The sequence below is a fragment of the Mirounga leonina genome, unplaced genomic scaffold (assembly GCF_011800145.1).
Source record: "Mirounga leonina isolate KUSES-001 unplaced genomic scaffold, KU_Mleo_1.0 Mir_366, whole genome shotgun sequence".
In the NCBI taxonomy this organism is placed as follows: Eukaryota; Metazoa; Chordata; class Mammalia; order Carnivora; family Phocidae; genus Mirounga; species Mirounga leonina.
This window is the reverse complement of record NW_023270709.1, coordinates 240,138-254,659: the sequence shown is the minus strand read 5'-3', so window position 1 is coordinate 254,659 and position 14,522 is coordinate 240,138. Positions and strand designations below refer to the sequence as shown.

Sequence of the window (14,522 nt, the reverse complement as noted above, 5' to 3'; positions counted from 1 at the left end):
GAAGGAGAAAATTATTACTATTAAGAGAAGGTGTAGAATAACATTTATGTGATATCCAGACCAGAAAGGCCAAAAAAACACCCCAAAACCCACAAAATCTAAAAGAAAACGAGATTGACAAGTATTATTACAACTAATTGTGTGTTTGGTGGGGAGGAGGGAGAATGGGGCCTTCTAAATGTCAAGAGACACCATAAAAATTAGGAATAGCACAGAGGATCATAGGGGAAAGGAGGGAAAACTGAATGGGAAGAAATTGGTGAGGGAGACAAACCATGAGAGACTATGGACCCGGGAAACAAACTCAGGGTTACAGAAGGGAGGGGGTGGGAGGATGGGGTAACCAGGTGATGGGTATTAAGGAGGGCACATGATATGATGAGCACTGGGTGTTATATGCAATTAATGAATCACTGAACACTACATCAAAAACTAATGATGTACCGTATGTTGGCTAGTTGAACATAATTTTAAAAATTTAAAAGTAAGAGATAGTAGAGAGAGGGAAGGAAAGATGGCAGAGGAGTAGGGGACCCTATTTCAACTGGTCCCCGGAATTGAGCTGGATTTCTACCAGACCACTCTGAGCACCCACGAAATCAGCCTGAGACATAAGAAGATCTGGATCTCTACAAACAGAATATTGCAGACGTTGGTTTCGAGGTATGAAGCGGGGAGCCATGATTCTGCGGGCAGATATAGGAGGATAAACGGCAGCGGGAGGGAGCCTGGCCATGGGGATCCTACACAGCCAGCGAGTGACAGCCTCGATCGCTGGGGACAGGGCACGACTCAAAGACTGGTAGTGGCAGGGAAAGGACTTTAGGGCAGCCCCCAGGGCAGAACCCGGAGCGGGAGTGTCATGCGTGCGAACTGGGAGTGGCTGGCGGTTTTAGAGGCACAAAGGGCAGAGACATGCCCCGACCTGGAGGCAGGACTGGGAGTGCTGTGGAGGGGCACACAACCCAGGACACTGCAGTTCATAGAAGCACAAACAGAAACGGAGACAATATGGTCTGGAGAGCTCACTGAAGAACAGACTGCGATCTCTCTGTTCTGAGGCAGAAGGTTGGAAACGGTCTCTTCTGCTCTGACTCCCGGAAGAGACACAGAAAGCTGCCAGGAAAAGCCGCCAGAGAACAAAAGCCCCCAAAACTGATGCCCACTGAGCCCATCCCCCACCACAGGGGCGCAGGGCAACTCTGCCCAAACAGGGTTGCCTGAGTAACAGCGCAACAGGCCCCTCCCCCAGAAGACAGGCTGGGAAAATAAGAGGCCAGCAACCCTAAGGTCCCTAGAAAACAGGTGCATCTTGCTTGGGTTCTGGTCAATAATTTGTACTCTATACATTCCCTCAACCACCCATCAACAGAATGACTAGGAGGAGGAGCCCCCAAAATAGAAAAGACTCAGAGATTATGACTTATGCTGCAGATTTACAAATGGATGCAAATATAACCAAGATGTCGGAGATGGAATTCAGGCTAGCAATTGTGAAGACAATAGCTAGAATGGAGAAATCAATTAATGGCAACAGAGAATCTCTAAGGGCAGAAATGAAAGCTGAATTGGCAGAATTTAAAAATGCTATCGATGAGATCCAATCCAATCTAGATAATCTAACAGCTAGGGTAAGTGAGGCAGAAGAATGAATAAGTGACCTGGAAGACATGATAATAGATAAAAAGGGAAAAGAGGAGGCCAGGGAAAAACAACTCAGAATCCATGAAAATAGAATCAGATAAATAAGTGACACCATGAGGCGTTCCAGTGTCAGAATAATTGGAATCCTGGAGGGAGTGGAGAGAGAGAGAGGACTAGAAGATGTATTTGAGCAAATCATAGCTGAGAACTTCCCTAATCTGGGGAATGAAACACACATTTGAGTCCTAGAGGCAGAGAGGACCCCTCCCAAGATCAAGGAAAACAGGCCAACACCCCGGCATGTAATAGTAAAACTTGCAAATCTTAGAACCAAGGAAACCATCTTAAGGGCAGTTAGGGGGAAGAGATTCCTTACGTACAGAGGGAGGAACATCAGAATAATGTCAGACCTATCCATAGAGACCTAACAAGCCAGAAAGGCCTGGCAAGACATATTCAGTGTACTAAATGAGAAGAACATGCAGCCAAGAATACTTTTGGCAAGGCTTTCATTTAGAATGGATGGAGAGATGCAGAGCTTCCATGACCGGCAGACTGAAAGAATATGTGACCACTAAGCCGGCCCTGCAAGAAATATTAAGGGGGGTTCTATAAAAGGAGAAAGACCCCAAGAGGGATATAGAACAGAAATTTATGGGGACAATCTATAAAAACAATGTCTTCACAGGCAACATGATGACAATTAATTCATATCTTTCACTAATCACTCTCAACGTGAATGGCCTAAGTGCTCCCATAAAATGGCACAGGGTTGCAGATTGGATAAAAAGACAGGACCATTCTATACGCTGTCTACAAGAGACTCATTTTGAAACTAAAGATACATCGAGATTGAAAATGAAGGGATAGAGATCCATCTTCCATGCCAGTGGACCTCAAAAGAAAGCTGGGGTAGCAATTCTTAAATCAGACAAATTAGATTTTTTTAAAATTCTTATGTTAATCCCCATACATTACATCATTAGTTTTAGATGTAGTGTTCCATGATTCATTGTTTGTGCATAACACCCAGTGCTCCATGCAGAATGTGCCCTCCTCAATACCCACCACCAGGCTAACCCATCCTCCCACTCCCCTCCCCTCTAGAACCCTCAGTCAGACAAATTAGATTTTAAGCTAAAGACTGTAGGTAGAGACACAGAAGGACACTGTATTATTCTTAAAGGGTCTATTCAACAAGAAGATCAACAATTGTAAATATCTAGGCCCCCCAACATGAGAGCAGCAAACTACATAAGCCAACTGTTAACCAAAATAATGAGTCATACTGATAACAATACATTAATTGTAGGAGACCTCAATACTCCACTCTCAGCGATGGACAGATCATCTAAGCAGACAACCAACAAGGAAACAAGAGCTTTGAATGATACACTGGACCAGATGGACCTCATAGATATATACAGAACATTCCACCCTAAAACAACAGAATACTCATTCTTCTCGAGCGCACATGGAACTTTCTCCAGAATAGACCACATACTGGGTCACAAATCAGGTCTCACCGATACCAAAAGATTGAGATTATTCCCTGCATATTCTCAGACCACAATGCTCTAAAACTGGAACTCAATCACAAGAAAAAATTTGGCAGAAATTCAAACACTTGGAAGCTAAAGACCACTCGGCTCAAGAATGTTTGGGTCAGCCAGGAAATCAAAGAAGAACTTAAACAATTCATGGAAATCAATGAGAAGGAAAACACATCGGTCCAAAACCTATGGGATACTGCAAAGGCGGTCCTAAGGGGGAAATATATAGCCATCCAAGCCTCACTCAAAAAAATAGAAAAATTCCGAATTCACCAACTAACTCTACACCTTAAAGAACTGGAGAAAAAGCAACAAACGATGCCTAAGCCCCGCATTAGAAGAGAAATAATTAAAATTAGAGCAGAGATCAATGACTTAGAAACCAGAAACACAGTAAATCAGATCAACGAAACTAGAAGTTGGTTCTTTGAAAGAATTAATAAGATTGATAAACCACTGGCCAGACTTATCCAAAAGAAAAGAGAAAGGACCCAAATTAATAAAAGTATGAATGAAAGGGGAGAGATCACGACTAACACCAAGGAAATAGAAACAATTATTAGAAATTATTATCAACAACTATATGCCAATAAACTGAGCAATCTGGTGAAATGGAGGCCTTCCTGGAAACCTATAAGCTGCCAAGACTGAAACAGGAAGAAATTGACAACCTGAATAGACCAATAAGCAGTAACAAGATTGAAGCAGTGATCAAAAACATCCCAAAAAACAAGAGTCTAGAGCCTGATGGATTCCCTGGGGAATTCTACCAAACATTCAAAGAAGACACAATACCTATTCTACTGAAGCTGTTTCAAAAAATAGCAACAGAAAGAAAACTTCCAAACTCATTCTATGAGGCCAGCATTACCTTAATCCCCAAACCAGGCAAAGACCCCATCAAAAAGGAGAATTTCCTTTTTGATATCTTGATATCAAATGATATCAGGCTGATATCCCTGATGAATATGGATTCCAAAATCCTCAACAAAATCCTAGCTAATAGGATCCAACAATACATTAAAAGGATCATCTACCATGACCAAATGGGATTTATCCCTGGGATGCAAGACTGGTTCAACATTCGCAAATCAATCAATGTGATAGAACACATTAATAAGAGGAGAGAGAGGAACCATATGGTCCTCTCAATTGATGCAGAAAAAGCATTTGACAAAATACAACATCCTTTCCTGATTAAAACACTTCAGACTATAGGGATAGAGGGAACATTCCTCAAGTTCATAAAATCCATCTATGAAAAATCCACAGCGAATATCATCCTCAATGGGGAAAAGCTGAGAGCCTTTCCCTTAAGATCAGGAACACGTCAAGGATGCCCACTCTCGCCACTATTGTTCAATATAGAACTAGAAGACCTAGCAACAGCAATCAGACACCGAAAAGAAATAAAAGGTATTCAAAGAAGTCAAACTCTCTCTTTTTGCAGACGACATGATACTTTATGTGGAAAACCCAAAAGACTCCCCTCCCAAATTACTATGTGTCATACAGCAATTCACTTATGTGGCAGAATACAAAATCATTGCACAGAAATCAGTTTCTTTCTTTCTTTCTTTTTTTTTTTTTAAAGATTTTATTTATTTATTTACTTGAGAGAGAGAGAGAAACAGCATGAGAGGGGATAGGGTCAGAGGGAGAAGCAGGCTCTCCGCCGAGCTGGGAGCCCAATGTGGGACTCGATCCCAGGACTCCGGGATCATGACCTGAGCTGAAGGCAGTCGCTTAACCAACTGAGCCACCCAGGCGCCCAATCAGTTGCTTTCTTATACACTAACAATGTAACTGTAGAAAGAGAAATTAGAGAAACAATTCCATTTACAATAGCACCAAAAACCATAAGATACCTTGGAATAAACCTAACCAAAGAGGTAAAGGATCTATACTCTAGGAACTATAGAAGACTCATGAAAGAAATTGAAGAAGGCACAATAAGATGGAAAAACATTCCATGCTCATGGATCGGAAGAATAAACATTGTTAAGATGTCTACACTACCCAGAGCAATCTATACCTTCAATGCCATCCCGATCAAAATTCCAATGACATTTTTCAAAGTGCTGGAACAAACAATCCTAAAATTTGTATGGAATCAGAAAAGACCCCGAATCACCAAGGAAATGTTGAAAAAGAAAAACAAAGCTGGGGGCATCACGTTGCCCGATTTCAAGCTATATTACAAAGCTGTGATCACCAAGACAGCATGGTACTGGCATAAAGACAGACATATAGACCAATGGAACAGAATAGAGAACCCAGATATGGACCCTCAACTCTATGGTCAAATAATCTTTGACAAAGCAGATGGTCTCTTCAAAAAATGGCGCTGGGAAAATTGGACAGCCACATGCAGAGGAATGAAACTCGGCCATTCTCAAATGCCATACACAAAGATAAACTCAAAATGGATGAAAGACCTCAATGTGAGACAGGAATCCATCAAAATCCTAGAGGAGAACATAGGCAGTAACCTCTTTGACATTGCCCACAGCAACTTCTTTCAAGATACATCACCAAAAGCTAGTGAAACAAAAGCAAAACTGAACTTTTGGGACTTCATTAAGATAAAATCTTCTGCACAGCAAAGGAAACAGTGAACAAAACAAAGAGACAACCCACAGAATGGGAGAAGATATTTGCAAATGACACTACAGATAAAGGGCTGGTAGCCACGATCTATAAAGAACTTCTCAAACTCAACACCCAAAAAACATATAATCAAGTCAAAAAGTGGGCAGAAGACATGAAAAGACACTTCTCTGAAGAAGACATACAAATGGCTAACAGACACATGAAAAAATGTTCATCGTCATTAGCCATCAGGGAAATTCAAATGAAAACCACATTGAGATACCACCTTACACCAGTTAGAATGGCAAAAATGGACAGGGAAAGAAACAACAAATGTTGGAGAGGTTGTGGAGAAAGGGGAACCTCTTACACTGTTGGTGGGAATGCAAGTTGGTACAGCCACTTTGGAAAACAGTGTGGAAGTTCCTCAAAAAATTAAAAATAGAGCTACCCTATGACTCAGCAATTGCACTTCTGGGTATTTACCCCAAAGACACAGATGTAGTGAAAAGAAGGGCCATATGCACCCCAATGTTCATAGCAGCAATGTCCACGATAGCCAAACTGTGAAAAGAGCCGAGATGCCCTTCAACAGATGAATGGATAAAGAAGATGTGGTCCATTTATACAATGGAATATTACTCAGCCATCAGAAAGGATGAATACCCAACTTTTACATCAACATGGCTGGGACTGGAGGAGATTATGCTAAATGAAATAAATCAAGCAGAGAAAGTCAATTATCATATGGTTTCACTTATTTGTGGAACATAAGGAATAGCATGGAGGACATTAGGGGAAGGAAGGGAAAAATGAAGAGAGGGAAATCGGAGGGAGAGATGAACCATGAGCAACTATGGACTTTGAGAAACACACAGGGTTTTAGAGGGGAGGGGGGAGGGTGGATTGGTTAGCCTGGTGATGGGTATTAAGGAGGGCACGTATTGCATCGAACATTGGGTGTTATATGAAAACGATGAATCGTGGATGATCACATGAAAAACTAATGATGTATTGTATGGTGACTAACATAACATAATAAAATTTAAAAAAAGTAAGAGATAGTATTGGAGAAGATATTTGCAAATATTTAACAAAATATAAAAGATTAGCTTTCATAGTTACAAAGAATTTCTACAAATCAATAACCTAATGGGTAAATGGGTAAACTAAATGAACAATTCGTATAAGGTGAAGCCTAAGTAGGTAGTAAACATATAAGATACTCAGTTTCAGGAGTTAGCAGTAAAATGCAAATTAAAAATTTTACACTTATCCAAGTGGCAATAAGGTGAAAATATGACAAAATTGGGGTTGTTACTGATGCAGAGAAATGGGAAACTTTTACAGATTTTGGAGTGCCTCCTATGTGGAATTCAATTAAACAACAACTAGTAAAGTAAAAATGTGCTTAAGTTACATAAATGTTCATGCACACTGAGAGTCATTAATCCCATTTCAGGGTGTGTACCCGGGATAAACTATTTTTCAAATTATTAAAGGACATTTTGCAGCATTATTTATGATAGCAGAAATTGAACACATTGAGAACACATCAGTAGGCGAAAGAATAGGAAAAATATGTTCGTAAGTTGGGATATTTATTTAACAATTAAAATGTGTAACCTGGATTTCTGTATGTTTTCAATATTACAATATTTTTGGGGAAAAAAGCAAGTTGTAATGATACTTTCAGAATGATGTCATTTTAGTAAAGTTTTTAAATATATACAAAACAATATTATTGTTCAGTGATGCATAAAGATTATATAAATAGACAAAAATAAACTTAAAAGATTTATGGTATATTTATAAGAGTTTGTGGAAAGGGGAGAGTGGAATGTGTGTAGGGATGGGGATAAAAGGGATTTCTATATTACCTGTCATTTGAGAAATATTACAAAATATCTGTTGTCAAATCTAGGGTATGGATTTACAAGTGTCAATTATTTTTGTACTTTAGTTTAAAAACTTCTTTTAAGATATAGAAAAAGAAAAAAACATACACAAACTACAGGACGTACAAACCAGATGATAGTAGAAAAGCCACAAGGAACTTACCTAGGGAGTTGGCTGATGGTGCTAAAACACACACACAGAAACATGAGGTGAATCATCAGAATTTGGATCATTGACCTTTCATATCAATCACTGTGACCTCCTCTCAGGAATTGCAGCCCTGGCCTTGGGAAACTTACTGACCCGGTGGTGGTATCGGAGGCCACTCCCATCAACTCCATCCCTTCCAACTCTATAAAGGATTTCAGCTTTTAGTAGACAGATGCTATACCTATGAAAATTTGTGGCTTACATTTCTTTGTCCTCATCTCTTCCCCACCTCTTTCCTTTCTTCTCCTTTCCTCTTCTCCTCCTTTATTTCTATCACTTCCCTTTTCCATCACTCATCATTTCCTCTTTTTTTTTTCCTTTCCTCTCAGTCAGTTTGGAAACCAGCAGACCAAGTTTAGAAACTGACAGTATGTTAATGACAGACTATCCTAAATCAGCACTAGGAGACTTTATTACTTAGTATTCATATGAACTGATGGCATTTCTCTTTTCTCAAAGCATTTACAATCTAGGGAAATGTTTCTAATGGGAAGCAAATTTTTGTTGAAAAACAAGAGAATACTTACTGTAATCTCCTTTGGATCCCTCTAAAAACACAAATGAAACCAAGAAAAATCAGTTTGGATTTTCTATTTCTGTAGTTTCAATATCATTACAGAGAATTACCCAATCAATGCCCTCAAATATCCAAGTAGGCAAGAAACTAGAGGCAAAATCTTCTCATGACTTAATTTATGAGTCAAATGACATGAAAAAGCAGGTGAAGGTTAATAAAGGTAAATATGTAGGGAGAAGAGATAATAAACTATACATGGAAAGAAACACTGAAACAGAAGAACATACTAGTTATAAAATAAGTTGAGGTCAAGTAAGAGAAAAAATGGCAAAATATTTACTCAACTTATTGAGAGTTCAAGTTTAATGAAGAGATGGCAAATTATAATGAATACACACACACACACACATATATTGTGATTGGATGTGGATCCTATAACCTAAAACTTATCACTTAGTAATGTCATGGAAACATTGTCTAAAAGATCTGGAGACAGACAAAGCAAATTACATGAAAACTCCTCATGCTATCACTCTTGTTTTCATGAAAGTGTAAAAATAAATAATACAGTATGGAAATGACAAATTATGTTGCATAATTGTCTAATTTGGTATTTTACTAAAGTATAAGTAAAGATCTACCTGGAAATGTAATGACAATGTGTTTTTTTTTTCTCTGAAAATGAATTTTTCCTGCCATACTTGGGTGTTATTGTGATGGGATTAAGTCCAAGACACATGAAACCTTCTGGTTTACACTATTATTACTTGTTTCTCCTGGTTCTGTGGATATTTTGAAAACAGAAAAATACCAAGGGTGCTGAACATTTTCATGTGCCTCACTGACATTTGCTGTAAAACTTAGTAACATTAAAAATAAATTCAGTGCATTTCAAAATTTTGAATTATCATGACAACTTTAAAATATAACTTGTGATATATTTAAATATCAAAATTTAAGTACTACATTTCATGCACCTAAACTGATATAATGACTTTGCCCAATATTTTCCTGTCAGAAGATTTTTGTAGTCTCTAGCTGACCAGCAAATTTATATTTCCATGTCCAGAAGTGATAGAGGGCAGACTGGTAGAGCTTGGGAATTTAGAAACAAGATGATTGAGCTTCATAGGGCCACCTTAGAGTGACTGGGAAATCAAAGAAATAAGTTGTCATTTGGCTTTATGAATTTTAAATTATGGTTTATTTAGACCACAATAAAATGCTTACTGATCCAAGTTTTCCCTAAGAATGCAAAGGTAGACTGGAATAGAAAGAAGCTAAGATTGCAGACTCTACACTAAAGATCCATAGCAGGAAATTAGTAAGATATTACTAAATTGTGTAAAAATAAGGTACATGAAATCTAAAGTCAGACAATTCTATATTTCTATCAGGTTGAGTCACTTGCAAGCCCTGTGGCTTTGGGCGAGTCATTAACATTTTTCATGTTTACATTTCTCTTATTAGGGATAGCAAATTAGGGATAACAATGTATAGTAAGTTAATTGATTTAAGAACTGCTTGTTAAGGAGTATCCTTTCTGATGAGGAAAATAGACTATAAGAGGGCAAGAGTAGAAAGAAACCAGTTAGGGGTCAGCTGAAATAGTTGAGGCAAGAGATGTTGATGCTTGGGCTAAGATTTTCATCATGGTGAAAAGTGATCTAATTTGAAATATAATGAGAAAGTAATGAGGATGGGATTTGCTGGTGGCTTATCTGAGGAGAGTGAGAGAAAGAAGTTAAAGACGTTGATGGCCTGAGCAATTGAGGGAATGCCGGTGTGGTACCTGTATGTGACAGGATCAGGACTTGGGTTTTGGACATGTTAAGAGTGAGATACCACTCCTATATCTTCAGGACACTATATTATGGTTGCATAGATTGTTCACTGCACAGAGGGATTTGGGGACTGAAATCCCAGCAGTGTCCTCGAGTGAGGCTGCATCTGCCTAGAGAAAGGAACATTCTCTCTAATTTGTACTAAAGCAACCTGTAGAGGCCTTGAGCAGCCACAGGGCCTTCATTCTTTGTGGTTCACAGTGTCATTTGTAGATATTAAAATAAAATGAAAAACGTCCACAAAAGTGGCCAGCACATAGGAGATACTGAATGCATGTTAATTCTCTCCCTTTGTTTATAGTTGCATTTTACTTATCTGTGTACCCTTACATTTTTCACATTTGGGTAGCTTCTTGCACTGATTTAATGTAGTGTTGTGATGATTAACTATTCTGAGGAGGTTTGTTTCCCAAGAAACATGAGATGTAAATGACAGCAGTAGACAAGAGGAGCCCTTCCTTGGGCTCCTGGAATTTCAGTGCACAAGTCAAACCTTAATGTGATGAATTTTCGGGGATTTATTCTTCCATATCTTAACATTTATATTAAAAAGGCACACTGAGGGGCACCTGGGTGGCTCATTTGGTTAAGCGACTGCCTTCGGCTCAGGTCATGATCCTGGAGTCCCTGGATCGAGTCCTGCATCGGGCTCTCTGCTCAGCAGGGAGTCTGCTTCTCCCTCTGACCCTCCCCCCTCTCATGTGCTCTCTCTCTCTATCTCATTCTCTCTCAAATAAATAAATAAAATCTTTAAAAAAAAAAGGCACACTGAGTAGCTAATATTCCTGAGTTCTGGGATATTAAATTTTTCTTGAGTATTCAGATTACTTTTAGTTGATTAGGAGGTGGATAAAAGAGGAATTGGGTAGTACTGGGTGGGGGGAAGATACCTCATGGTGTGAAGGTGAACATTTCTGAATACTTCTCAGAATCCTCTATACATTACTTTGGTTTCCTCTCTTTTTACCTAGGTTTTACAGCCCCTCATGTTATAACAGGAAGAAAACATTGATTTTCCTTTAATTTTACCATAATCTCTAAATATACTTACCTTGTTCATCATATGAAGTGTCTAAAGGATTGAAGGAAAAACATAAGATTCTTAATTTCTCATAAATAGATGTCTGTATTAATTTCTTAACAAGTCAATATCTAATTTATTTACCACTTTCTGTTGAATACAAATGCAGGAATCCTAAAAGACAAGATGAAAACATAATGAGATTCTACCTTGACAATATGTCTACATTATTTTCTTACTAGGTGAAAATCTGTTTGCCTCTTCCTCTTTTAGATCTCCGAGAGGGAGCATCTTTTGGGGGAAAAAAACAGATTAAGTTTACTAACAGCTCATCAAGAAATATTTCATCATATGTCTAAATCCAAATAGTAGGAATTTTCTCCTTTCCTAGATGTTCCCATTTCCTTTGGATTCCATTTCAGGAAAGGAAGAGAGTATGCCATAGTTCCTCACTCTGTTGTTCATGACAGATGAATCATAGAAGTAAGAGGAGGAGGCATGGACCAAGAGGCCAAGTGTGGGGCATGACAGCAAGCAGACTGACCAAGCTGTCTCCTCTCTCCTTTTGGAAATGTGAATCTTTATGCTTGTATGGTGTGTATGTGTGTGTGTGTGTCCTTATAAAAAAGTAGGGTGTCTTGGAATCTACTTAGAACCATTAGATTTCTGGATGTTTTATTTCAAATAAGCTTTATTATTATTTTTGCATTGTCAGATTACATGTCCTGATTTGATTAATATTAATCAATTAATTAGATTAATATTAATAATACTAACAACAAATACTGAAATTCAGTTTAAAATGAGCTTTTTTTGTCTTAACCAAGTGGGGATAGTGTCATGTGAGGATATAAGTACTGAACTCGGGGCCACGAACCTGGATTTACTATCCAACTCCTTTTTTTGCTAGGTGAATTTGGGTAAGTCTCTTAAACTTTTGAATATCATCAATTTCATCTTCTAAAATGAAGATAATAATATAAGTTGTGCTCACCTATTGTGCTTTATAGCTTACTGTGTCTTTTCATGTATATTATGCAGTCTTCATGACAACCCATGAATTATGTTCTTTATCCCTATTTTACACATCTAGGAAGTTGTTCAGAGAGGTTTCTTAGCCTTTCCAAGATCCTGGTATAAACAGGAGTTGGAAATAATTTTTTTGATGTCTTAGGAAGGGGACATACTTGCCTTTTCTGAGAAAAATGCAAAATCATGTGTATACACACACACACACACATACATATATATATAAAGATGGATTGGCAGTTGGATATTATAAGTAAAAGATGTGCTGACCTAACAAATTGTGCTCAAAGGGAGATGAGTTTATTTTGTTCTCTAAAGAACACATCCCCCCATTAATTCTGTAGTAGTTCCTAATCTATTTACCTCTACCATCCTCATAGTCCAGAAGACCAGCACCTGGAGTAAAAAAGAGAGAGTGCTTCATGGTTTTGCTTCTTGAAAAAGAGTGGGACTTTAAGACTCTGAGAGCTAAAGTAGAGATAAAACCCCTAAAATGAATGATGATGGGAATTAATTTACTTTGCAGGAACTAGGGACTGCATAGCTGGAGCAGATGATGAGTGACTGTGCCAGTCACCAGTTTCACTAGACTAAATAGTAATCAGGAGGGGCCTCAAATTGCTTTTCCTTCTTGGTGCTCCAGCACTTAGCTCCTGTTTTCCTTCTCTTATTAATCCTGGGCTATCTTTCAGCAATTCTGGCATCTCACTAGACATTGCCATGGAAAATCTGCTTCACATCTTCACATCTTGAACTTGGTGCTCTTCTCAATCATAATCAGCTTAGTTGTGTTTACTCTTTTATTATTCCTGCTACATTCGATTCTTCTACCCAGCCACCTTGCTGAGGCCCTCTTCACTACCAGAAATAGACCTTCTATTCCACTGCCCGAGGAATCGCTGTTTTCATGACTTGGTATTCCTGTTGCTGCTCCACAGGAGGCATCTGAAGAGAGCCTCAGAATCATGCAGACCTACCCCCTATTAATTTATTCTGCCCAATTTCAGTTTGACACTCAGTGTTGCATAGAAATCTCCGGTGGATTTCTCCCAGTAAATTAGAAGTTCTGTTCATGGAATGATGCATTATGCAAGGTGCTGGGAATACAATGGTAAACAAGACAGACTTGGTCCCTGACTTACAGAAATTCCATTATGCTTTCTATTTTTCCTTTCCTCCTGGGTCTAAGTACTTACTTTGTTCTGAACTGTATCTTGAGACATCAATTTCTGTGGAAGAATCAAGCAAAAATATTACTATTAGTTACTTGTGAGAGATGTTCTTCCTCCTAACCCATCTCTCCTCACTCTAAACTGTGCTTCTGTGCTCCCAAAGTGGCCCTCTTGATATGATGTATTAATGGTTCCTACCTTTTTCCAGCACCTGCAGCCAGCCCAGTTCTACCTGTTCCTCCACACTTATTCTCTGAGGGCTCATAGGTGCTGAGATGAGAAAGACAGTCGGTGGGGGGGATGCAGCTGACTAGAAGGGAGTGGGGAAGATTCTGAGGAAAATCCTGGAAAGAGAGACCTGTGGCATGGAAATAAGTCATTGCCTACAAGAGCCCCATCTCTGTTTCATTGACAAATACTATTCTATATTTGTTTCTTCTTATGATCTCTGTAGTATTAAGTCACTAAAATTCTTGAACTCTTTTGATATAATGCTAACTAGTGGTGTCTACTAGCACAGTATCTTTTCTTTTCCATTTTTATTCCTTATATAATTTCCCTTGGAACTCAGATAATTTTAGAGTATTCTTGTTATTACTATTTTTAAACTCAATCTGCTTTTTTGGGGGGTTGACATTATTGGTAATGTGAGCTTTGGGAGTTTAAAAATGCAGGGGAAATCACTAGTAGGTCAAAGATTCTTTGATTCATGTGTTGAAATGGATTCCCAGAATATTGGCAAAGTCTCTAGTTATCTAATAAGTAGAAACAAACTGAAACTAAATCTTGGCATCACTTCCACTATGACTTTCCAGGGAATTTCCATTTTGACTTGTTACTCACCATTTTGCTTGCGCCGTGTCCATCTTGTTAATAAAATAGCCAGAATGGCAAGTCCCAGTAGAGTCAGGATGACAGCCAAAGTTATTTCTGCAACAAAACCTCACCTGTAGGCCTACTTATTTAGACCTGGCCATTATCAGAGACAACTTCTGGTCACCTCTTTTCTGTTTTCACCAAATAGATGTATCTACTCTGCCC

At 38.6% G+C, this 14,522-nt stretch overlaps 1 protein-coding gene across 1 annotated transcript in view; it reads right to left on the bottom strand.

Moving 5' to 3' along the window:
• Nucleotides 1-13,746, bottom strand: part of TSBP1 (testis expressed basic protein 1) — a 97,866-nt gene extending 84,120 nt beyond the window's left edge. Inside the window, 3 exon segments of the mRNA XM_035030414.1 lie at nucleotides 11,311-11,331; nucleotides 13,506-13,538; nucleotides 13,680-13,746. Of these exon segments, the coding sequence (XP_034886305.1) occupies nucleotides 11,311-11,331; nucleotides 13,506-13,538; nucleotides 13,680-13,746 (121 nt within the window).
• Between the last annotated feature and the right edge of the window lie 776 nt (nucleotides 13,747-14,522).